This window comes from Barbus barbus, assembly GCF_936440315.1.
Source record: "Barbus barbus genome assembly, chromosome: 25".
Taxonomy (NCBI): domain Eukaryota; kingdom Metazoa; phylum Chordata; class Actinopteri; order Cypriniformes; family Cyprinidae; genus Barbus; species Barbus barbus.
In genome coordinates this window covers 15,148,382-15,175,086 of record NC_136753.1, presented here as the reverse complement: position 1 = coordinate 15,175,086, position 26,705 = coordinate 15,148,382, and the positions used below count along the sequence as shown (strand labels likewise).

The window sequence follows — 26,705 nt, the reverse complement described above, 5'->3', positions numbered from 1 at the left end:
ACTACCCCACGGTGACACTCAACCAGTTTCAAAACGATCTGATGTTGCATTATAAAATAAAAGCCCTCCAAATCTGATATGCTACCTTTTCTGCCTGTGATTTTGCATAGCTCTAAAAAGGAAACTCCCTGTTTCCACAGACCAGTTTCAATTCAGATTAATAGTCCACTACCCCAGTGTGTCACTCAACCAGTTTCAAGACGATCTGATGTTGCATTACAAAATTAAAGCCCTCCAAAAACTCATATATGACCAATTTTGTCTTTCATTTTAAATGGCTCTAAAAAGGAAACTCCCTGTTTCCACAGACCAGTTTCAATTCAGATTAATAGTCCACTACCCCAGGGTGTCACTCAACCAGTTTCAAGACGATCTGATGTTGCATTACATAATAAGAGCCTTCCAAAACTCATATTCTACCTGTTCTGCCTGTGATTTTGGATGGCTCTAAAAAGGAAACTCCCTGTTTCCACAGAACAGTTTCAATTCAGATTAATAGTCCACTGCCCCAGGGTGTCACTCAACCAGTTTCAAGACGATCTGATGTTGCATTACATAATAAGAGCCCTCCAAAACTCATAATCTACCTGTTCTGCCTGTGATTTTGCATAGCTCTAAAAAGGAAACTCACTGTTTCCACAGACCAGTTTCAATTCAGATTAATAGTCCACTACCCCACGGTGACACTCAACCAGTTTCAAAACGATCTGATGTTGCATTATAAAATAAAAGCCCTCCAAATCTGATATGCTACCTTTTCTGCCTGTGATTTTGCATAGCTCTAAAAAGGAAACTCCCTGTTTCCACAGACCAGTTTCAATTCAGATTAATAGTCCACTACCCCAGTGTGTCACTCAACCAGTTTCAAGACGATCTGATGTTGCATTACAAAATTAAAGCCCTCCAAAAACTCATATATGACCAATTTTGTCTTTCATTTTAAATGGCTCTAAAAAGGAAACTCCCTGTTTCCACAGACCAGTTTCAATTCAGATTAATAGTCCACTACCCCAGTGTGTCACTCAACCAGTTTCAAAACGATCTGACGTTGCATTACAAAATTAAAGCCCTCCAAAAACTCATATATGACCAATTTTGTCTTTCATTTTAGATGGCTCTAAAAAGGAAACTCTCTGTTTCCACAGAGCAGTTTCAATTCAGATTAATAGTCCACTACCCCATGGTGTCACTCAACCAGTTTCAAGACGATCTGATGTTGCATTATAAAATAAAAGCCCTCCAAATCTCATATGCTACCTGTTCTGCCTGTGATTTTGGAGGGCGCTCTGGTTGAGTGTCACCGTGGGGTAGTGGACTATTAATCTGAATTGAAACTGGTCTGTGGAAACAGGGAGTTTCCTTTTTAGAGCTATGCAAAATCACAGGCAAAATTGGTCATATATGAGTTTTTGGGGGGCTTTTATTTTGTAACAGAAAATCAGACAGCCCTGACATTGGGCCAATGACATTCTGGAGTAGTGTACTATTAATCAAAAGTGAAACTTTTTTGTGGAGACAGGGAATTTTCTTTTTATAACTATGTGAATGTACAGTGGGGATCGAAAGTTTGGGAACCCCTTGCAGAATCTGTGAAAATGTGGATAATTTTATGAAAATAAGAGAGATCATACAAAATGCATGTTATTTTTTATTTAGTACTGTCCTGAGTAAGATATTTTCCATAAAAGATGTTTACATATAGTCCACAAGACAAAAAAATAGCTGAAATTATTAAAATAACCACATTCAAAAGTTTGGGAACCCTTGGTTCTTAATACTGTGTGTGGTTACCTGGATGATCTACGACTGTTTTTTTGTTTTGTGATGGTTATTCATGAGTCCCTTGTTTGTTCTGAACAGTTCAACTGAGCACTGTTCTTCAGAAAAATCCTCCAGGTCCTGCAGAATCTTCAGTTTTCCAGCATCTTTTGCATATTTTAACCCTTTCCAGCAGTAACTGTATGATTTTGAGATCCACCTTTTCACGCTGAGGATGATTGAGGGACTCAAACACAACAATTAAAAAAGGTTCAAACATTCACTGATGTTCCTGAAGGAAAGACGATGCATTAAGAGCCGGGGGTGAAAACTTTTTGAATTTGAAGATCAAGGTAAATTGTATTTCATTTGTCTTCCAGGAAACATGCAAGTATCTTCTGTCGTGTCAGAAGGGCAGTACCAAATGGAAAAATATGATATTTCAACAAAATAAGAAAAATTTGGACATCTTCATCCTGTTCAGAAGTTTTCACCCCCCGGCTCTTAATGCATCGTGTTTAATAAAAAAATATTAAATAAAATTAAATAAAAAATAACATGCATTTTGTATGATCTCTCTTATTTTGGTAAAATTATCCAAATTTTCACAGATTCTGCAAGGGATTCCCAAACTTTCGCATGCCACTGTACAGATAAACATGGTTATATGCAAATTCATGAAAGGCTTTTATTTTGTTATTTTTCATCAGAGAGTTATTTTCATATTATTTGGAAATTCTACATTTTACTCAACATTTGAAGTCATCTTCATTTTATCAGACCGTTTTTTTAAAAACATTTGTATTATTTAAAATGTATTTATTTATTCGTTTATTTATTCATTTATTTATTCATTACTGACAGAGAAACTGGCTGAATGAATGCCAGAGATCGCTTTTCCTTTGATCTGAGTTTTACTTGCTATTACTGAACTGACACAAACTAGAGCTCATAATTGTTAACTAATTCAATCACTTCCTAATTATTAACATTTTTTAAATGAATTATTATTTTTATTATTATTCTATGTTTTTATTTGAAATAAACGGAGAACATCTATCCTTTGGTAAGAGTAGTCCCAATTTTAAAATGTAGCCGACTTATTTTGGGGATATCACATTCATAAATTAGTTTCCACAAAAAAAAACAATTGTTCAATTTTAAGACGTTACTGTTGTGATTAGTAATTAATTGGTTATTCTTTATTAATTGGTCGTAGTTCACAAGTAGTTCTCAATGATTATATTTTTATTTAATAATTATCACATATCTAATAAGGAACTACCTTTCTCCTGATACTACTGCTTAGTTAATCTTGCTTCTCTATTAGTTAATAGCAAGTTAAGTGTAAATGTAGTACTACCTATTACTTCCTGCATAGTTACTTGTTAACAACGAACCATTATTCTAAAGTGTTACCGATTATTTTACACAAAGGTGTACATAACATAACTGATCTTTCTGCTCCTACCTGACAAGAAGAGCAGCTGTATAAACAGTCCGCAAAGGACTGTGGGTAATTTATTCGACCACGAGGTGTTGACATTTTATGATGGATCAACAGAGTCAGCTAGAGAATGCGAGAGCTTCAAAACATTAGTTCACCCACCGAGTATTGCACACGGATAACTTACCAAGGTGACAAATAGATAATACACGTCAGCTTTAATAATACATGAGTGTTTGCAAATACACGTGTTTTTTGTAAGAAGTTATGGATACAAAGTATGCAGCTTTTACTGTAATTTATATATGTACACAATTGCCATTATATAACTGTAACGTTAATTAAAAAGGTATTTTAAGTGTGTCGTGTACATCTGAACTAAATTCAGTGTGGAAAGTGCTCAACAATTGCATTGCTGTCTTGCAATATTGGATGAGGCTCATAAGAGGCGTTAACTGTTGTTTTGATGCGGTTCAGTAGTTTTACATTTTATATGTGAGGATATAGCGTAAGTATCAACATTTATTGTTGAACTGTAAGCGAAGGTGACTCTTTAGGTATTTATTGTCTCAGGGAGTGGTTTCCTCTGCACGTGGCTCGTTGGTCTAGGGGTATGATTCTCGCTTCGGGTGCGAGAGGTCCCGGGTTCAAATCCCGGACGAGCCCATTGTTTTCTTCGTTACTTTTTATGGTCTGTTTCCTCAGAGTAATAAGATAGTATATCTGCCCTAGCGAGTTTCCCAGTGAAAATGATAGAGCGTTTGGGCGAAATAGAGAGTACGTATGTAACGCTACGTAGTAACAACGTCACTGACTGGCGCGTGTAGATTCCTATGAAGGATACTAACAATATTTGCATCTAATGTCAACGAATAAAAGTAACTTCGACACAGTATTATAATTAAAATGGATATTTAGTTATGAAAAAGCTGCTGATAATATATAATCAGTAGACTTCAATTACTATGAATATCTTTGTTTCTGCAAGCGGCTCGTTGGTCTAGGGGTATGATTCTCGCTTTGGGTGCGAGAGGTCCCGGGTTCAAATCCCGGACGAGCCCGGTCTTTTACGATTATTGTTTTGTGAAAAAATATATTAATAGATTATAATACTGTAAATTATATATAGGCTACTAGCATATTAGCAAAAGCCTATTTGGTGGACTCTTATTGAATGTAATTGTAATATCACAAAATTAGAAATTAGCATATAAGTGCTCCTTGACCACAAAACCCCAGGCTTTCCATTGATGTATGGTTTGTTAGGATAGGATAGTATTTGGCTGAGATACAAATATTTGAAAATCTGGAATCTGAGGGGGTAAAAAAATCTAAATATTGAGAAAATCGCCTTTAAAATAGTCCAAATGAAGTCCTTAGCAATGCATATTAAATTTATAAAATATCTTCATGGAACATGATCTTTACTTAATATCCTAATGATTTTTAGCATAAAAGAAACATCGATCATTTTGACCCTTTGGCTATTGCTACGTGCTACTTATGATGGATATGGTTTTGCGGTCCAGGGTCACATTTCACAAATATTATAATTATTATATTACCTAATTGTATCGATTGAATTTCATTATGTGCTACAGTTCTCCCTCAGGGCTTTTCCCTTCTATCAAAGCAAGTTTTTCCTTTGCATTTCCTTGTATCATGAAACATGGAATTTCTGAACTTTCAGGAAATCTGAGGTAAACTGATTTCTGAAGAACTAGTCAGCTTTGCTTTGTGTGGCAATGGAACAGACATGTATCACCTCCCCCACGACTCCACAGCCACTTTAAAACACCAGGCGGTTATTCACACTGACAGCAGAGCCAGTTTGCTCTCATTCACACACCTATAATTCTCCGTCAGATGAGTTCATCTCCTGACAAAGATCTGTAGCAGTCCATACAGAGAACTGGATTACGAGTCATTCTCCTGTAAGTATATTTCTTGATTTCTTTCACTCAAAACTGAGGTTGATTTGCATTTTTGCTTGTGTTTCATTAAACTGTTTTAATACACAGCAAACAATTTTAGTTTTTTAATAAATACTTTGGCGTTGTCCAGTAAGGTGTCCAAACATCATTAAAACAAGATGAATTTAATTTAGAAACAACACTGTATAAGATATTGACATAATTTGAAACATGTTCAAAACTATTCTAATAAACCTTGAGTTTATTTTTATGAAAAGTTTAGTTAGCTTTAAGCTTAAAAATTAGCTTAATTTAGGGTGTTTTCCTTGAAAAAAAAACATGTATTTTATGCAGTATTGCTTTTTATGTACTTCTATTTTGTTTAATTGTGTTTAGATGTTTTCACTGGGGAAAAAACTAATTGAGTGATTTTTGCAGTGTGCTGGTTATTATGATAAAGATAGAACACACTGTTCAAATGGTTTGACACAAGTTGACTAAGGATGTTCTCATATAATCTTTTACCTGACCATCACTAACAAGACATCAAAACCAACTAAAAATATAACATTATTTAAGAGTATGCGTTGTTCTGGAATATTCTATAAATTGTATATTGTATTGGTGAAGTGAATTTGTAGATGTTCTCATGGTTGGAGAAAGCAGAGATCTTGCCATTCTTTCATGCAGTATTGTTTTGTCTGCATTAGTGCTCAGAGAGGGTTCAGAGGTCAACACTCAGAGGTCAAACTAAATTAATATTATATTCTGGACTAACAGGTGGCCTGCAGCATTAGATTAGAATACTATAAGGATGAATGGTCGGTGGGGGTCGATCTGGCCATGGCTTTGCCATCTGCTTCAAGATTTTAACTGTCACTTTTCTGTGCTTAAAGGGATAGTTCACACAAATCTGAAAGTTCTGTTATCATGCCGTTCTGCTTTCTAATGCAGTACATAAAAAAAACAACAACATTGGAATATGAATGGAGTATGTTTTAAAAGTTCCTTTTTTTCTTGTTTTTGCAGGTTACGCTAAACAATTTCCAGAAGACAGAACTACAACATCAGATTAAACACCAGTTCCAGTTTTCAGCCATGGTGCTGTTCGAGGATCAGGAATGTGGGGTCTGTTACCTGCATTACTCCCGCATAGACCGCGTTCCCAGAACTCTCCACTGCAACCACACATTCTGCACCCCCTGTCTGGAGACAATGGGGCTGCATTACAGCGGCCTGCGCACCATTCGCTGTCCCCTCTGTCGCCAGGTGACTTGTGTGGACCGAGGGCTCAGCTTGCAGGAGGCTCTTTTTGTCAATACCCAACTGTGGGACAATATTTGTGATGAGCAAGTTGAGGAAGAGGACGAGACAGAGCAGGAAAAGGAGGAAGAGGGTAAAAACACTAAGCAGGTGCTGCCCTCGTCACAGGCTGAATGGTGAGTGGGTCACTTTAACTTTATTCAAAAATGCTTTTAAAATGTAATTTAAACATATAATGATGACGTCTTTGACAAGTGTTTTTAATCTATTAATTAAATTTTTATTTTTTTGAGGGAAATAAAAAAAAAGAAAGTCAGATGGATGCAACTGTCCTGATGATTTAATTAAGAAAAAAGCCTTATTACAAGAATAAACTAATCAAAAAGAAAACATTATTAAGTAGTTTGGCATATGATTCTTATAGAAAAAAAAGCAGTGAAGCAGTGTTATTAAAATATTATTATTATTATTATTTATAACATTTATGTACATCAAATCAAAGTCATGTGGTGCAAACAATTTGCAAAAAAGGACTAAAAAATAGTAATATAAATATAATGATATAACAGAAAAGACCCTTGCATAACTGTGAAAAAATAATAATAATTTGACCATTTTATGAGATAGCAAGGTCTAAAATGTCATGTGGTGCGACCGCCCAAAAACTTAAATGATATTTGTACAAATGTTTGTTTCTTGAAAAATGTTCTTTTATTCATAATATGATGGATACACTCCTTAATTTTCATTGACCCGAGTACTTCAGTGACTGGTGACTAATGTGTAACATGCAACCAGATGCTAAAATTAATTTAAAGAGTCAAGTGAGCATTTTGAATCAGCAACCTCCATATCACCTGATTCAGTTTATAAGTAGCCAGAATACTAGCAGAAAACGGACACCGTTATGTGTGATTTTGTTAATAGAGCATTCGGTCTCAAATACCTGATCACTTTTTATACTTAATGAGAACCCCCAGATTGTCTTTGGCTGTAGCTAGAAAATAAGTCATGAGGACGAGAATGAATGCATTTGTGTTCCCATTCATACCTGACTTCCTCTTGTCTCTGGTTTTAGTCCAGTGCCAAAACACTACAGACCCAAATTCCGACTCCCAACTTTCCTGAAGAGAATGAGTTTTTCCAGGCACCCGGAAGAGAGGATTGTTCCCACCTGCAATGTGTGAGTCTTCATCATACTGTAATGATCAACAGCAGTTCAAAATGACATTTTATATGCAGTTTAGAAGATTAAGATAGTTCCCCAAAATCAAAATTCTGTCATTTACTCACCCTCAGGTTGCTCAGCTGAAACAAAATGTAACAACATATGGTAAGTAAATGATGACTGAATTTTCATTTTTGGGTGAACTATCACTTTAATAACATAAAAAGAATCAGTCAGAGATCATGTACACAAATATTATTGTGATAGCTGTATTTATCAAAAGGAAGGAATAAAGAAAACAATTGAACATTTTTCAGTTTTGCTAACTTTTACCTTTGTCTCTTAACACAGACAAATTATGTCATGGCGAAGGCTTTCATCAGAAGAGATTTTTTGAAAAGTGGAACAGACATCATAAACAAAGGATTAACAATAGAAACAATAGACTTTCACCATCTGTTTTGCTGCTGTCATTAAAAGTGTGCGCCATGTACTTATTACGCCTGGCATACTGAAAAAGCACGAGCAACAGTCGGTCCTGGACAAGGCTGTTTAAACAAACCCAATCCCCTCCATGTGCTTCTGCAACTGCATTTTCCATTTGAATAGCCACACGTCTGAATCCCGCTCCTCCATCTGAGGGGAACTTCTCATTAGATATTCCACCCTTAATCCGTCCCAGCTGCTGAGGCCGGATTTGTTTCAGCTGTCCCTAGAGAGAGACAGGGTCCCAGATGCGAAACAAGACTTTCTAAGCAGATGGCATCTTCCCCGTGAAACATCACCCCCATGTCTCAAATGGACTCTTTTAAGTCATTAGAAGCTTTGTTATTTATAGAATTTATAAATGATTGTAAATAAAAAATTCTGATTGCTAAATGTTGTTGGTTTCTTTTTAAACAGCACTGTTTTACATGGCTATCTAGAGCAGGGTGCCTCAAACGTTTGAATACCAAGGACCCCAAATATGACATTCCCCCTCTGAGGGACCTCCATCTAATTTTTTTATCTAAAGACGCATTTGTGACATAAATGTCATTGTAAAGAAAATGTTGTTTTCAAAGAATAAAAAGAAAAAGAAAGAATAAAATAAATGCAATACTACGACTTTTGAAAAGGCAAATTAAATATTATAATATGAAATTAAATTTAATAAACATGTTAAAAATTATTGCAATACAAATTTATGCCAAAATAAAAATCGTTTAATTTCACTCGTTGAGCTCATTTTTGATGATGATTGAGGTCTTGATGAGGAGATGATTGAGGTTTTCAATGATGATTGAGGTCATAGGGTAAGCGATTTAAATAAAATAACTTTCATCTTCAACTAGATCAACGGGTTGATGCATAAGTATATTCCATACTGTTGGCATATGGTGATATTCACTGTAGTGAGTCTGCAACTGATCAAAAACACAAAGAATGGAATCACTCAGCCGCGTCAATGGATTATATATGCTTTTCATTAAACATCTGTCATCTTTTATGTGTAATTTCTGAAAGAGTTTTGACTATTTTGGTTTACCAAAGTTTCTCATCTTACAATCAGCAAATACAGTATCTTTATAAACAGACCTGCATGTGCCATTTTCTGAGAAAATCTATAATGTTGCACAGAAATAGTCATTTGCTAAACTCAAGCAATATAGAACTGCAATAAATGATACAGAAATAAACTGGGGGAAAAAAATTCTAAACATTTAAAAAGAATTCTTGACGTGAATTCCTGGAAAGTTAAAGAATAATATTATACTAGACCTATATTTGTTTTTCCTCAGAAGGCTTCACGAGCCGATAGCTCAGCCAAAACAAAGATGTAAAATGATTATTACGCTATTATCATATCTGATAACAGATTCTTCTACTACAGAAATCTCCATGCGCTATCAAATGACTATCTATGAGTCAATCCACCAGTGTGACTGTGCTGCTGCTTTACAGGCTCCTATATAGATAACTGCTGATTTATGAATCACACTGACAGTTGTTCAGAAGTTAAACAGAAAATTTTCTCACAGTTTCAATAAAGACTGTGAACTAGTTTCACCTACACCTAAACCTGTTTGCAGATAAATATTGGATTAAGCTTTGACCTGTTTTGACAAGTCCTGAAAGGCTTTCACGTGTAAAATTATACAGCCTAATTTGACAGTTATAACTTAAGGCTCTTTCCTGAGGTTTACTATCCTTGAGAAGACAACCTAAAAAAAGCTAGCTTCCTGTATGGATATTATGCTTACATTTAGAAAAAGATTACTGTATGAACACCTGTACGAAATATAGGATAGGATAATTAAAACTGTTTGTGTGTACACACACACACACACACACACACATATATATATATATATATATATATATATATATATATATATATATATATATGCAAAACCAGTCTTAAGTCGCTGGGGTATATTTGTAGCAATAGCCAAAAATACATTGTATGGGTCAAAATTACAGATTTTTCTTTTATGCCAAAAATCATTAGGATATTAAGTAAAGATCATGTTCCATGAAGATATTTTGTAAATTTCCTACCGTAAATATATCAAACCTTTATTTTTGATTAGTAATATGCATTGCTAAGAACTTCATTTAGACAAGTTTAAAGGCAATTTTCTCAATTTTGAAAAATTGACCCTTATGACTGGTTTTGTGGTGCAGGGTCACATATACACTTGAAGAGAGAATACACACACACACACACACACACACACACACACACACACACACACATGTTGGGTTTCCATGTTTTATGGGGACATCCCATAGGCGCAATGGTTTTTATACTGTACAAACTGTATGTGCTATTGCCCTACACCAACCCTACACCTAAACTTAGCCCTCACAGGAAACATGCTGCATTTTTAGATTTTCAAAAAACTTTATGCTGTATGATTTATAAGCTTGTTTCCTCATGGGGACCAAAAACTGTCCCCACAAGATTAAGATTTACTGGTATTACTATCCTTGTGGGGACATTTGGTCCCCAGGACGTGATGAATACCAGGTGCACACACACACACACACACACACACACACACACACACACACACACACACACACACACACACACACACACACACACACACACACACACACACACACCATAGACTGTAAAAATAATACACACACATATACGCTGGTGTCCTCGTGGGTCCAGGAAGGGAGCGTTGAGGGATCGAGTACCGCACCCGTGAGACGGCTGATGGGCCAGGATGCCGGGCCGTATAACCCCTGGAAGCGCCGCAGGCCAAAGGAGGACGAAGCCGCTAAACAAAGAACCGGACTCCGCCCCTTAACTGGACCCTTCCTTTCAGAACACTGCCCTCCTTCACAAACCCCGCAGAACGAGGACACCAGATTCCATGTTTATTTTGGATACATTATTATTTTGTTTAATAAAAGCCTCTCGGAGGCCTGACGCCACACCCACTGTGTCTGTCGTTTGCTCTTCCCGCCACAATATATATATATATATATGTATATGTGTGTGTTTGTTGACAAGTCCTGCAAAGGTTTCACGTGTAAAATTATACAGCCTAATTTGTTAGCTATAACTTAAGGCTCTTTCCTGAGGTTTAATATTCTTTAGAAGACAACCTAATAAAAGCTAGCTTCCTGTATGGATATTATGTTTACATTTAAAAAGTCAATAGAGATTATGTATGAAAACCTGTATGAAATATAGCATAGGATAATTAAAAATGTTTGTGTAAATGTACACACACACAAACACTTTTAATTATCCTACTTGTTTTCAATATATACTTGAAGAGAGAATATAGTGCCCTCCATAAGTATTGGAACAGTAAAGACAAAATTACTTTGTTGGCTGTGGAGTCAAGACATTTACAAATATGATTAAAAGATGAATATGAGACAAAACTACAGAATGTCACATTTTATTATTAGCCGTTTAAACACGTTTTACCAAATAAAAAGAACAGCACTTTTAGAGTTCATCCCACTCATTGATTATTGGGACAGTTGAACATAAGGCAGATATAAAAGAATAAAAGCTATTATTTAGTTGCAGATCCCTTGCGCACAATCACAGCAGTGAGTCTGTGACCCATAGACATCACCAGACTCTTGGACTCATCCATACTTTTCCCAGCCTTTAATGCAGCCAATTCCAATTGTTGCTTGTTTTGGGGAGTTTCTGCCTTTACTCTTCTCTTCAGCTGGTGAAATTCATGTTCAATCGGATTTAAATCTGGAGATTGACTTGGACAATCTAAGACTTTCCATTTCTTTGCCCTTATAAATTCCTTGACTGAACTGACAGGGCGTGTTGGGTCATTGTCCTGATGCAATATGAAGCACTTCCCAATGAATCTGGTGGCATTTTCTTGAATATTGGTAGACAAGATGGTTTTGTACCCTTCCAAATTCATTCTGCTACTGTCATCATAATTTTAAGTCATCAGTAAAGTTGAAAGGGCCTGTTTCAGAGGCAGCCATGCATCCCCATGCCATGACACCACCTCCACCATGCTTTACAGATGAGGCTGTATGCTTGGGATCATTTGCAGTTCCCTTTTTTTCTCTACATTTTTGCTTTCCCATCACTTAGATAAAGGTTCATCTTTGTCTCATCGGTCCATAAACACAGTTCCAAAACTCTTCTGGCTCACCTTTGTGCTTTTTTGCAAACTCTAATCTTGCCTTTCTATTTTTGGTGCTGGTCAGAGGTTTGCATCCTGCTGTGTAGTATCTGTAATTCTGTGTCAAAGTCTCCTGAGGACAGTAGATTGTCAGAGCTTCACCTCAGCTTTCTGGAAGTTGTTGATGATTTTACAAACATGTTTTTTAGGGTTCATTTTCACATATTTTATGATTTGTCTGTCATCAACTACTGTTGTTTTCTCAGCAGTCAAGAAATTGTTGGTTGCTGGTGGTTTCCAAACTCTTGATTTCTCCATGCCCTTTGTTTTTGCTATAGCTCTAATTGACTTCCTCTTTTCTTTTAGCATCCAAATTGCTTGCTTTTCTCTCAAAGTCAGCTCCCTCATCTTCATCCTGGTTTGTGTGTGTCATCATCGAATGCAAGATTCAGAATACAGAAGTAATGGATATAACTGATACGACACATTCCCTGCTTTTAATATCTGAAGAATTAATGCAACAGGACACAGCTGATCACTTAGAAAGACCTGTGAGGCAACTGTTCCAATACTTATGCTCACATCAGATAGAGGGATGAAACTCTAAAAGTGCTGATCTTCTTAGCTGGTAAAACATCTATGTGTTGAATCACCCAATAATAAAATGTGACATTCTGTAGTTTTGTCTCATATTCATCTTTTAATCATATTTGTCAATGTCTTGACTCCACAGCCAACAGAGCAATTTTGATTTTACTGTTCCAATACTTTTGGAGGGCACTGTATATATATATATATATATATATATATATATATATATATATATGTACACACACAAACAAATTAGAAAAATAAAAATAGTCGATATACATTTTTTTGGTAATAAGACACTTTTATTGATTTTACTGATTTGACCAACATGCTAGATTTCTATACAGTGTGAATGGTAAAGCTAGCTCTGAATCAATCAGGCTGGCTCCACTGAGCTAAAACATATACACAGGGAATGGTTGCACCCTTAAAAGCATAACTCAACTCACGCACAGACATTCACCCAAGGCTGATGTAGCGTTGTGTCGATCACAATGACTACCGGTAGTACAGGTACACTGATGATATGATTTCATACAAGGCGCGTATCTGCACCCCATTAAATTCAAATGAGAACCTCTTTTCAGAAGACAGAAAACAAAATGTAAACAAAACCAATAAATACCCCCTTCCAGCTTCCATTAAGTGATATCTTTCTGAACCTCTCTGTGATGTGAGAAAGCATTGGCACAGACCAATCTGATCTTCCCTTTAAGATTCCAAACTATCCAAAAGCAGAAAGCAAAGGGTTTGATATGAGTCAATCATTTCAGTGGAGTTCACCTTCCATTCCAATTAAATGCTGCTGGATTTAGTATGAAAAGAAATTCACTTGGATTTGGGGTGCTGATGTCATGTTCTTCCACTCACAATTCCTCGATGTCACTAATAGCTAGTCTAGACTCGTATCTGGCGTCATGTGAAGCAAATTTACAAATAGTTTATCTGTACAGTGACCCTTGAGGGATTTTCACAGAGATGTAAGCTACAGTTTGAACTCTAAAGTGGTTTCAGGGACAGACGTTTGACAGAAATTTTGAAACATTTACATCTTCCTTTCTTGAAAAAGTGCATTTAGGATTCACATGAAATACATTTCAAATAAACTGATACACTACACAATGTGTGTCCCCCTGGTCAGTGCACTACAATTTACTGGCCCAAAGAGCAGCTGTAGACATGAGTGGGTTTCTACACAAGGCAAACACTATAATGCTGCATAATGCTAATTCTTAAAAGTGAACTACAGTTATTTTTTGGAGGAATGTCCCATCTTTGCATTTCTGATATTAAAGCCTGTTTGAAAACGACAGCTGATATATTTACAATAGAATTAGACTGTTTGATGAATCAGTGTGGAAACTGCCAGCGTGCAAACAAATGATTCCAATCAATAAATTATGAATGAACAAGTTTAGATGCATGATTTGCTCCTCTGTCATGTTCATAGTCTTGCGACTATCTGCAATACACTAAATGCCCTAATTTAGTTAAAGAATAAAAAGGATTCCACCAAAGAAAGAGAATCCTTTCTTGTTATCAGGATGTTTGCACAAGCTGTTTGCTTTCATTGTGAACAGGAAATTCTGAAGAAAATATGCTGTAAACATTCAATAAACCGTGTAATTAAGACATGAACTGTACATAAACAGATTTTAAAAATAAAATAAAATCACACATAATTTGGAAAGGTTTTAAAGGATCTGAAATGACACATTTACACAAACTCACTTGGCCTGAAACATAAAATTTCAAGTTCTATCACAGCAAGAAAAAAGGCTAAAATAAGTTGATTTCACAAACTGCATCGAGTCAGATAAAACATACGCATTCACATAATCTTGTGCACAGTAGCCAGCAGGATTGAGATGATACTTTTAAAAATGGCTAACATGCATGTTTTCCGTATTTTGTGGGTTATTAGTTGTCTGAATTGCCCTCTTGCTTTTGAAATCCTGCTTTTTATGGCAAAATTATAGAATTTATTGTCTGCATCTGTTTTAGTACTCATCCTTGTATACAAAAATACAAAACAAAGAAAAAATCTACCTCTCTACATTTTCAAAAAGTATATATGTTGGACATAGTCTACATTTTTGTTGATTTTTGCCCTTTACTTTTCGAATTTTTAGGATTTTTGGCAATTTTGTTACTAAAGTATACTATTTTACAATTGAAATTGATGTAACACTGATTCCAACCAGTTACTAAAGTCAGATGGGAAGGCCAAATATCCAATCTGAAAACACAACTGGAAGCTAACCAAGAGGAAGCAACACAACAAGCATGTGGTGTAGATGATACTGTAAATCAGATGTGAGCTATTAACAGGAACATCCGCCCTCAGTAGTTGGAGGCTCCTGTGGTTTGTCCAATTTAATGTCAATCACTGGAGATTGCTGTTAAGGAATAAAAACTTCAATACATCAAAAAAGTACATCAAACAATGAATGTGAACATAAAAGGTGAAAAGAATTCAACTATAAGCAAAACGATAGCATTTTTTTGTGGGAGACTGGTCATAGTTAAGTCTTGTGATCTGTAATGCTTTGCTTTAAATTAAGATTCATATTTAATATTAAATTTTATGATAATTTATAAAACGAATATATAAAGATGTAATGAGCAGGAACCTAAGTAGGCCTATTGTGTGTTGACGTCTGCCAGCAGAGGGGACGCGTGCCATCTAGTGGCCTTTTTCCGAAATGCAAGATAACGCTTGCAGCGATTCTTGAGAAGTGTTTTTCCTTGCTAACATAAAAGAATTTCAAATGAATGTTAAATGGAGTTCCTGAGAGGTATGTGGTTTTAGTGGGGCTTTTATGCGTGTTCAGTCATACCAGCTGCTCCTGTTACGCTGATTCTCAGAAATGTAACGTGCTCATGTTTGCATTCATGAACAAATGTCGAAGTGGTGAGTGATCTGATAGTTTGGTTAATTGCGTCCGCGTAAAATAATTTGTTTAATTAGTTTAACTGAACATTAAGCCTCATTCATATACTTTTGGGATATAACACCAAGTCAAAGCTTAAAATACAGTGATCCTGAGCTAAACGTTCTCTCTTTTCCACAAGAGATATGTTTCTTTTAGAGAAAACAGTGTAGTCAGTGTTCAAAATGCGTTAAAGCCTCGGTGTTTACACTGGGTTATACTGTGTTTCATTTCCCCAAAGTGCAATTAAGGTATAGGCTACTGCGTGAATATTAATTGGGTCACACAGACGTTGCTCTGTAACCTCCCGAGAGCAAGTAACATAATACATATTCATCATGACTTTCTCCATAGTATGTTTAGTTACTTATTGAATTAATTAGCACACACCCCAAAATGTTTCTGCCAATAAGATTGTGTTTATGTGATTATGTAACACATTATACAGTTCACCCCAAAATGAAAATTCTATCATCAATTGCTCACCCTCATGTCATTCCAATCCCATAACAATTAATTAATCTTTGAAACACAAATTAGTACACTGAACTAACCCTTCAAGTTTGCTTTAAAAATCTTGAACTTCAATTGTGAAGTTTGTAACTCAAAGGCAGACGTGCTCCTAAAGAACGAGTAGCCTTGACTGACGAGTGGTCTCAAACTCAATTCCTGGAGGGCCACTGTTCTGCAGAGTTTAGCTCCAATCAACTCCAAATCACAACTGCTTGGAAGTTTCTAGTAATCCTGAAGACTTTGATTAGCTGGATCAGGTGTGTTTGATTAGGGTTGGAGCTAAACTGTGCAGAGCTGTGGCCCTCCAGGATTTGAGTTTGAGACCAATGGACTAAACAAGGGGTGTCAAATTCAGTTCCTGGATGGCCGTAGCCCTGCAGCGTTTAGCTGCAACCCTGCTCCAACACACAAACCATGTAGTTTTCAAATAAGCTAGAAGGATCTGATCAGCTGGATCAGGTTTGTTTAATTAGGGCTGCATCTAAACTCTGCAGGGTTCTGGCCCTCCAGGAATTGGGTTCGACACCCCTGAACTAAACTGAACACAGGAAAATGTGTTAATGAACTATTATGACCCTTTTTACAGGATCTAATGCAAGTCTACTGTGTCCCCAGAATGTGTCTGTTAAGTTTTATCTCAAAATACCACACAGATCATTTATTATAATTATTTTGAAAACACACTGTTTCCGTGCATGTATCTTTAAATGCAAATGAGCTGCTGCTCCCCGCCCCTTTTCAAAAATAGGGCTGTGCCTTTACAGCTGGTACCTACTCTGCTAAAAAAACATCTGTTTGGTTTTGATCATCATGTCTATCACGCTGAAATCATGCATTTTAAAGCCATATTAGTTTATAAAATTCTGATATACTGTTTTCTGAGCATTCGAAACACGCACACAGAAAGCGTCTGTAACATGACATGTGAGTACTAAACTTGTGCTTAAATTGTCAAATGCACACAGTGTAATATACAGTACCTATACTGCTGTCTACGCTGTTCATATGACCCAAAGAATAAAATTAAAACCTGAAAATTACTCACTGCTCTGGACTTCTATAGCTGTAATAAGAAGACATTTCTTACTAGAATGCTGCTTCTAAATGCTCTAGCGTGAAGATAAACATATGGCAGATTGTGTGGCTCACTCTGGACGGGGTCTCTGCTAATATGGCAGTGTCCGTCAACAGCCGTGGGCAGGGCTCATAAAAAGTGCTGTCACATTTTACAGATTCTGCAAATGGCTTGTTCTGAGACACTGCTTATGATTTATGGGGATTAGAAAAAAAGGAGTGGGTGGGTTTTTATCATTATGTTGGTTGTGTAAACACTACCAACACATTTATGTTCAAACAACGTGTAAAAGTGAATTTGTTTGTGTGGGGGCAGTCATGGCCTAATGGATAGAGAGTCGGACTTGTAACCCCAAGGTTGCGGGTTCGAGTTTCAGGTCCGAAAGGGATTGTAGCTGGGGGGAGTGAATGTCCAGCGGTCCACCCTTGAGCAAAGCACCGAACCCCCAACTGCTGCAGGCTCTGCTGCATAAATGGCTGCCTACTGTTCCTGGTGTGTGTTCATGGTGTGTGTGTGTGTGTTTGCTCACAACTCACTGCTGTGTGTGTGTGCGCGCAGTTGGATGGGTTAAATGCAGAGCACAAATGCAGAGTATGGGTCGCCACACGTCACATCCTTTCCTTTCCTGTTTTTTTTTTTTTTTCTTGAATTTATGGTGGCTGACCGGCTTGTACAACCCAAGTTTAGATCTAGTAAAAACCATGTTCCACAACACTATATTTTCAATATAGTGCAGGGATACATCATATTACTCTGGATCAATTTTAACTTTGTTTTATCGTACCTCCAAACAAAGTTATACCTGCGGGCAACCAACTGGGAATGAAGGGTTTGGATACTACATTTTAAAGTTGTCTCACCAGCATCAGGGCACATGATCAGATTGCATTTCAAGCTGTAATATTCTCTTCAAATTATATTTACAGACATAACTGTATTTATAATGAAATGACCTAAAGTACCTCTACTGCACACAAGTGGACACACATTTTATGCCTCTATTTTGTTCTCCATGACTGCATGGATACTCAGTGCCGTAATATCTCAATGGCTCTTTGCTATTATGACTGTACATATGCAAACATACACCTCAAGCATAGAACACAATATAGATACTCTGCACCTCTAACAGGCCCAAAAAACAAACAGAAAGAGGACACCTTGTGCCATTCAAACTTACTGGATTGGAAATTTATCCTATTCTGCTGCAAAAATATTCACACAGATAATGAAGAGAGAAATGTTTCTTGTTACCATAGCAATAGACTTTCCACTGCCACTAATAACAAGTGAATGTGGCAGAAAACGTAATGAGAGGAAAATAAATTAGCCTCAGAGTGGAACAAGGCCAATATTTGAATTTCATGGTGGAAATGACCTGAATGAGTAATCGAGAAGTATACCCACCAAAATCTCACATTTGTAAATTAGACTTTACTCTGTCAAACAAATGAGACAAAATAAATTAATATTTAGCTATCAACCGACACAACTGTGCACTAGGATCACTTAGAATAGTTCAGCTCTATGCTGATACACAGTTATTGTACAATGACTACTGCTTACTTGAAGTACTTTGGAACTTTCTAATGTCAATACAACTTTAAAAGGAAGGTTAAAACGCAATTGTTAAAGTCAAAGGCTGTGCATCCCATCCAGCAACAGGATTTTGGTGTAATAAGTCAGAAGATAGGCAAGCAATGCAGATGTGTGCATGGACAGGTTATATTGCTGTACATGGACTTATGTTACATGCAAAACTATGCAAAGTAAAAGATCTAGTAAACATGACCTACTTTGTAACAAAGCTAAAAATGGTAACTGACAATCACCATGTGTTATTTGTGATGAGGTATTAGCTGCTGAGATTGAGTATTAATTTTTTGTTTGTTTTTATTTAATATATATATTATTTTAAATTATGTATTTATTATTAGTTGTTTGTTTACTCTTGTTCTATAAACAGTTTTCTTACCATGTTAATGAACCAATGTTTTAGGAACGATATGGAGACATTAAAGACATTTTAACTTAAAACGTCTGGCCAAAATACCAGTCCATAATTTATAATAATGCTTCCTCCAGTGAAAAAGTATCCCCCCTGTCACCCTCTCACATCAAAATCCACCAACATATTTTAAATGATTTGGATTGTTTTTGCTTGTAAATGGTGCTTGATCTGTGCATATTTCTCTCCTGATTCAGACAACTTTTTGAATGGAGAAATCAATATTATGGATCGAGGACTTTTAGTCGGAACTGTTTGAAGTTAAAAGCAACTTGATGAATTTGTTTATTACAGCTTTTCAGTTGACAAGATGTTAACTGATGGACTGGAGGCTATTACTTGTGGATTATTATGTTGTTATGTTATCAGTTGTTTGGACTCTCATTCTGACGGCACCCATTCACTGCAGTAGATCCATTGGTGAGCAAGTGATGTTATGCTAAATCTCTCCAAATGTGTTCTGTCAAATTATGGCCTGAGGGTGAGTAACTCTTCAGAAAATGTTTATTTTTGGGGCAAACTACCTCAGAACAAGCCGCTATCAACAGATATTTTAGAATATCTTAGTGACCATGCAGGTTCTTTCATAAAAGAGGGGTTTTCTAAAGGCCTCATATCCTTGCATGCACACTTCTTCCCCCCCAAAAATTGTAATTATAATTAGTATTATCTTACACAATTATCTGTAACAATTTACAATAAGATTTCATCTGTTACCATTAGAAAGAATAATAAATACTGTAAAAAAAAAAGTTATTGCATATTGTTAGTTAATGACATTTAATGCATTAACTAATGCTAACTAATGGGCCCTTTTTGTAAAGCGATACTAGTTTGTCTTGTTTTAAAGGATGTCTCAAGGACATAAGAACTTGTGTCAAGATACTGGACAACAAAATAGTAATCAGAGCTGGATACTTAAGGAGGCTTATGACTTCTGACAATCTGCTGTATGCATTAGTCATAACAAATCTTAAAGGAAATTAAAATAGAACAGAGGGGCTGTCAATCATTGAGCAATTACAAAGGTTTGTGACACACAGCGAATGTCAGTAAACTGTTTTATGACATAGGCTGACCTTGTGTCAGTATCTGGAGTCTGACTAGACTGATATGAGCCAGAGCTCTAAAGCCTGAGGGATGATGGGAAACTCTTGCAATACAACACAGAATTGTAACCTCATGCTGCTTGCACATGCACCTCAACTCTTTGCGCACTGCATTGTGTCTATATCAGTGATTCTCAGCTTGTGGGTTATAAAAACATGTGGCATAGGGTCACAGAAAAGAGGGGGAAACAATACTATTTATATATGCAAATAACTGTAAAATCAAACTTAGACGAGAAAAAATTAGTATGCCTTTAAAAACCTTTCATAGTAAAGCAAGACATATTTTTTGACTGATGCAAACATGGAAGTGTCTTGTGACACAACCTGATCCTCAAAAATCATTAACAAAACTATACAAGCCAAAACTCATTTTTGGCCACCTCATTCTAGAAATATTGTTTTTTGGTAATAAAATAAAAAACAAAAAAGAGGAATCTAATATAAGCTAGGGGAATGTTTGTGTTCACATGCAATGTTTGGATTGTGCCAGAATGTGTCCTGTATGATACTACTGCCTGAATGTTAAATTATATACTGAATGTTAAAATTATTATTTTTAATTAACTTTAATGTTTGATTCTAGGATTTTTTTCTGTTTACTTTGGTAAAATATTCATTGAAAAATTTGGGTCCTGAAGCAAAACCAGTTGAAAGCCACTCCTGCTTATGGTGAACATTTCTATGAGTACAGTATTAAACAAGCAATAGAACAGTCAAGACAAGAGCGTGACAGCAAGTACATGCATCTGATTTTGCATCTGTGCCAGAACAAGAAGCAGCTGTTCTTATAATATGATGACTTCAACTTCTACCTCTATTTATGGTGCCTTGATCAGTTACAATACTTAAATGACATAAACGTCATAGTGTGTAGCATGCCCTCTTTTTGAAACCTGTACACAAATCTACATCACTGTTGGAAGATTTGCATAACACCGCCCAAATGTATACGCAACGAAACAAGGCGTAACTTTTATTCTCACTGTAGTTGTGGAGACGCTAACATTTTCATCACTCTTGAGGTATTTGACCAATCACAACGTACTGGATAGCTGGCCAATCAGAGCACACCACGCTTTTCAGAATGATGAGCTTTGTAAAAATCAACGTGTTTCAGAAAGGCAGGGCAGAGAGGAGCAACAATAATGTATAGTACATGGAAAATAATGTGTTTTCTTTTTTAAAACAAACAGTGTAAACACATTGCATTACACCAAATACATAAAATAATGTTATTTTTCGCATCATGATATGACCCCTTTGGTAAAAATGCTACATAAAATCCTGTACGAGATAAAACAAGTACGTGAAGTAGTACCTATTGATGGGGCTGTACACAAGACAAAAAGAGCAGGGAAACAATGTGCTAGAGGTCATATGTAAGAGAACTAAAACTCAGTCAGTTCTTGCTGATTTATATATGATTAAATGTGAAGTAGGGTGCAGCAGAGTAACCTGATTACATACTAGTGCACTACATTTAGACACTGGATCTGAGTTGTTGAATTGTTTTGGTTTTGAGCTCACTGAAAGGATACTGCCTTCTTTGCTTGTCTCCTGCATGTTCTCCATTCCTGGAAGGGCAGCTGCCACACGTCGAAACAGCTGCAGGAGAAAAGAGAGAATGCTGTTAGTGACTTCAGAACACTGACAGTAACCAGAACACTTCATACAAAAAAGTTGCCTGTTAAGTCAGCGGGTAGTGAGATATGCTCTGCAACCATTTTAAAAGTCATTTTAGAAGAAAATGCAATTGGGCAAAGTATTGGGTATTGACAAAAGGGGAAAACATTTCCACACAAATTAACAGTAACAGGTTCAACTGGTCACATGAATTTGCTGAGATGACCAACAGAACACTGCTTGCTTTGAAACAGAGTAAGTAAATATCAGCAGTATTCAACATTTTTTGGTTATTTCCTTTATGTGGTATACTTTACACAGAGTCAAAAATACTTGGAATAGTCTTGCCATGGCCCTGTGTCATACTGTGCAGCCGTCTGGCAGAAAACATGAGCTGAACCATTTTTAAACCTGTAAAAAAACGATTTGGAGCACAGTGGACTTTCTCTGGTGCATGGAAGCAGACCTGCCCTGTTATATATAGTATTAGATATGAAGATCTCATGCAACTACTTCTTTTCAGAATCATAAATGTAACAGACTAAAACACCTGCTGACCTTTAAAGCGGACTCTGTGTAGAAGATTATAAAGGGACAGCAAAAAGCACTTAGTCTGGCTGTGCCTTCTGAAACTTGCAATGCATCGCTGGCATACTGCTCCTAGCAGGGCAATTAATGGCCCACCACACACCTCCATTACAGCCATCCTCTATAAAGGGCTGTTCCCAGAAGCTATATGAGGCTATACCGCAATGATATATAGCCCCACTCACTCCCAATCATATCAAACAGGGCAGTTAGCTTATGTAGCCAACACCACCCCTCTCATTTCATGCCATCAATCACAATGGACGAGCCACAGGGAAATGGGACACACTGGACCATTAAGCAGAAAGGGTCAGAAAAAAAAGACTCATTTTGTTAACTACCTTCAGGTCATTGTTTTTGACAGGAAAGACAGAGAGAGCCATAATCTAGCTGAGACAAAAACAAAACACGGACAGGCCCATGTGTCCATACGGTGTCACATTTGTCATTTTACAAATCAGCTGTTGGCATAACACAACAGTGTAAGTGATAGCTAACATATTTATGTACAACCACTTTTGCAATTTTATGTCCTCTCTCATTCATCTTTTTGTCTCTCTTTAGTTGCCTGTTCTTCAAAGCAATACTTGTGTTTTCTTGGGGATTCTAATACTAAATGGAGGACAATCAGTTTTAAATATAGCTACCTATAACGAAAACCTAATAGAAAACTTGCTACATTTAAAAATAAATAAATAACTTAATTTCCTTAATATTTTGTACTGTTTTTACAAATTATAGTGTCCCCAAAATAATGTTTTAGGAGGTTTGTTAGTTTTAGCTCACTTATGGATACAAATTTTTCCTCAAAATACAGTTAAGTAGCTCCACACACGTAAACACACTTCACTGCATGTAAAAAAAAAACATTGTTGAGCATTATTATTTACGCAAGAGTTCAATTTCATCCTGGAAAGGATCTGATAACCCGCAATTCTTCAATCAATGTTTGAGTCATTATTTTGCAATTACCTCTGTGAGGTAAACAGTTTAACTAATGTTGCTGTTATTGGAGAAATAAATAAGAAAATTTCAGTGTTGATCGTAATCTCAGATGCTCCAGACAACACAAGCCTGCAAGCAAACACATACTCCAGTCAACCACACACACATACATGCACAACAATGTAAAGGCTTGGAAATTATCTCAGTTTGTAATGGAGACTGGAAAAAGTCAGCTTTTCTGTTAGTCAGCTGTTAATGCAAAGTATTAATATAGTTCAATATTAGGACAATGAATTATGAATAATAATATTTATTTCATTTAATTCAGTATATATATATATATATATATACAGTGGGTAGGAAAGTATTCAGACCCCCTTAAATTTTTCACTCTTTGTTATATTGCAGCCATTTGCTAAAATCATTTAAGTTCATTTTTTTTCCTCATTAATGTACACACAGCACCCCATATTGACAGAAAAACACAGAATTGTTGACATTTTTGCAGATTTATTAAAAAAGAAAAACTGAAATATCACATGGTCCTAAGTATTCAGACCCTTTGCTCAGTATTTAGTAGAAGCACCCTTTTGATCTAATACAGCCATGAGTCTTTTTGGGAAAGATGCAACAAATTTTTCACACCTGGATTTGGGGATCCTCTGCCATTCCTCCTTGCAGATCCTCTCTAGTTCTGTCAGGTTGGATGGTAAACGTTGGTGGACAGCCATTTTTAGGTCTCTACAGAGATGCTCAATTGGGTTTAAGTCAGGGCTCTGGCTGGGCCATTCAAGAACAGTCACGGAGTTGTTGTGAAGCCACTCCTTCGTTATTTTAGCTGTGTGCTTAGGATCATTGTCTTGTTGGAAGGTAAACCTTCGGCCCAGTCTGAGGTCCTGAGCACTCTGGAGAAGGTTTTCGTCCAGGATATCCCTGTACTTGGCCGCATTCATCTTTCCTTCGATTGCAACCAGTCGTCCTGTCCCTGCAGCTGAAAAACACCCCCACAGCATGATGCTGCCACCACCATGCTTCACTGTTGGGACTGTATTGGACAGGTGATGAGCAGTGCCTGGTTTTCTCCACACATACCGCTTAGAATTAAGGCCAAAAAGTTCTATCTTGGTCTCATCAGACCAGAGAATCTTATTTGTCACCATCTTGTGGTGCTTCAGGTGTTTTTTTGTGTCTTGCACTGAGGAGAGGCTTCCGTCGGGCCACTCTGCCATAAAGCCCCGACTGGTGGAGGGCTGCAGTGATGGTTGACTTTCTACAACTTTCTCCCATCTCCCGACTGCATCTCTGGAGCTCAGCCACAGTGATCTTTGGGTTCTTCTTTACCTCTCTCACCAAGGCTCTTCTCCCCCGATAGCTCAGTTTGGCCGGACGGCCAGCTCTAGGAAGGGTTCCGGTTGTCCCAAACGTCTTCCATTTAAGGATTATGGAGGCCACTGTGCTCTTAGGAACCTTAAGTGCAGCAGAAATATTTTTGTAACCTTGGCCAGATCTGTGCCTTGCCACAATTCTGTCTCTGAGCTCTTCAGGCAGTTCATTTGACCTCATGATTCTCATTTGCTCTGACATGCACTGTGAGCTGTAAGGTCTTATATAGACAGGTGTGTGGCTTTCCTAATCAAGTCCAGTCAGTATAATCAAACACAGCTGGACTCAAATGAAGGTGTAGAACCATCTCAAGAATGATCCGAAGAAATGGACAGCACCTGAGTTAAATATATGAGTGTCACAGCAAAGGGTCTGAATACTTAGGACCATGTGATATTTCAGTTTTTCTTTTTTAATAAATCTGCAAAAATGTCAACAATTCTGTGTTTTTCTGTCAATATGGGGTGCTGTGTGTACATTAATGAGGAAAAAAAATGAACTTAAATGATTTTAGCAAATGGCTGCAATATAACAAAGAGCGAAAAATTTAAGGGGGTCTGAATACTTTCCGTACCCACTGTGTGTATATATATATATATATATACACTCACCTAAAGGATTATTAGGAACACCTGTTCAATTTCTCATTAATGCAATTATCTAATCAACCAATCACATGGCAGTTGCTTCAATGCATTTAGGGGTGTGGTCCTGGTCAAGACAATCTCCTGAACTCCAAACTGAATGTCAGAATGGGAAAGAAAGGTGATTTAAGCAATTTTGAGCGTGGCATGGTTGTTGGTGCCAGACGGGCCGGTCTGAGTATTTCACAATCTGCTCAGTTACTGGAATTTTCACGCACAACCATTTCTAGGGTTTACAAAGAATGGTGTGAAAAGGGAAAAACATCCAGTATGCAGCAGTCCTGTGGGCGAAAATGCCTTGTTGATGCTAGAGGTCAGAGGAGAATGGGCCGACTGATTCAAGCTGATAGAAGAGCAACTTTGACTGAAATAACCACTCGTTACAACCGAGGTATGCAGCAAAGCATTTGTGAAGCCACAACACGCACAACCTTGAGGCGGATGGGCTACAACAGCAGAAGACCCCACCGGGTACCACTCATCTCCACTACAAATAGGAAAAAGAGGCTACAATTTGCACGAGCTCACCAAAATTGGACGGTTGAAGACTGGAAAAATGTTGCCTGGTCTGATGAGTCTCGACTTCTGTTGAGACATTCAGATGGTAGAGTCAGAATTTGGCGTAAAAAGAATGAGAACATGGATCCATCATGCCTTGTTACCACTGTGCAGGCTGGTGGTGGTGGTGTAATGGTGTGGGGGATGTTTTCTTGGCACACTTTAGGCCCCTTAGTGCCAATTGGGCATCGTTTAAATGCCACGGCCTACCTGAGCATTGTTTCTGACCATGTCCATCCCTTTATGACCACCATGTACTCATCCTGTGATGGCTACTTCCAGCAGGATAATGCACCATGTCACAAAGCTCGAATCATTTCAAATTGGTTTCTTGAACATGACAATGAGTTCACTGTACTAAAATGGCCCCCACAGTCACCAGATCTCAACCCAATAGAGCATCTTTGGGATGTGGTGGAACGGGAGCTTCGTGCCCTGGATGTGCATCCCACAAATCTCCATCAACTGCAAGATGCTATCCTATCAATATGGGCCAACATGTCTAAAGAATGCTTTCAGCACCTTGTTGAATCAATGCCACGTAGAATTAAGGCAGTTCTGAAGGCGAAA

General features: G+C 37.1%; 2 protein-coding genes across 4 annotated transcripts in view; one reads left to right on the top strand and one right to left on the bottom strand.

Annotated features, from left to right (window-relative positions):
- Positions 1 to 3,262: 3,262 nt before the first annotated feature.
- Positions 3,263 to 8,425, top strand: LOC306844981 (uncharacterized protein). 2 transcript variants are annotated; one of them, XM_079377454.1, is made up of 6 exons: positions 3,297 to 3,396; positions 4,896 to 5,139; positions 6,148 to 6,557; positions 7,460 to 7,564; positions 7,681 to 7,714; positions 7,901 to 8,425. In XM_079377454.1, exons 3-5 carry the CDS (start codon positions 6,217 to 6,219, stop codon positions 7,691 to 7,693), a joined length of 459 nt encoding a protein of 152 aa, XP_079233580.1. In that variant the 5' UTR covers positions 3,297 to 3,396; positions 4,896 to 5,139; positions 6,148 to 6,216; the 3' UTR covers positions 7,694 to 7,714; positions 7,901 to 8,425. The 2 variants fall into 2 exon arrangements, with proteins under 2 accessions (XP_079233579.1, XP_079233580.1); XM_079377453.1 differs by lacking the exon at positions 7,681 to 7,714 and having other exon boundaries at positions 3,263 to 3,396.
- Positions 8,426 to 13,040: 4,615 nt separating this feature from the next.
- The window catches only part of LOC306845188 (ras-related protein Rab-6B), an 82,654-nt gene continuing 68,989 nt past the window's right edge, over positions 13,041 to 26,705 (bottom strand). For both annotated transcript variants that reach the window (XM_079377838.1, XM_079377839.1), the window contains exons 7-8: positions 21,933 to 21,999; positions 13,041 to 15,142 (exon numbers count right to left, since the gene is read on the bottom strand). In XM_079377838.1, the coding sequence (XP_079233964.1) occupies positions 15,078 to 15,142; positions 21,933 to 21,999 (132 nt within the window). In that variant the 3' untranslated portion in view covers positions 13,041 to 15,077. The remainder of the gene's footprint in view (positions 15,143 to 21,932; positions 22,000 to 26,705) is intronic.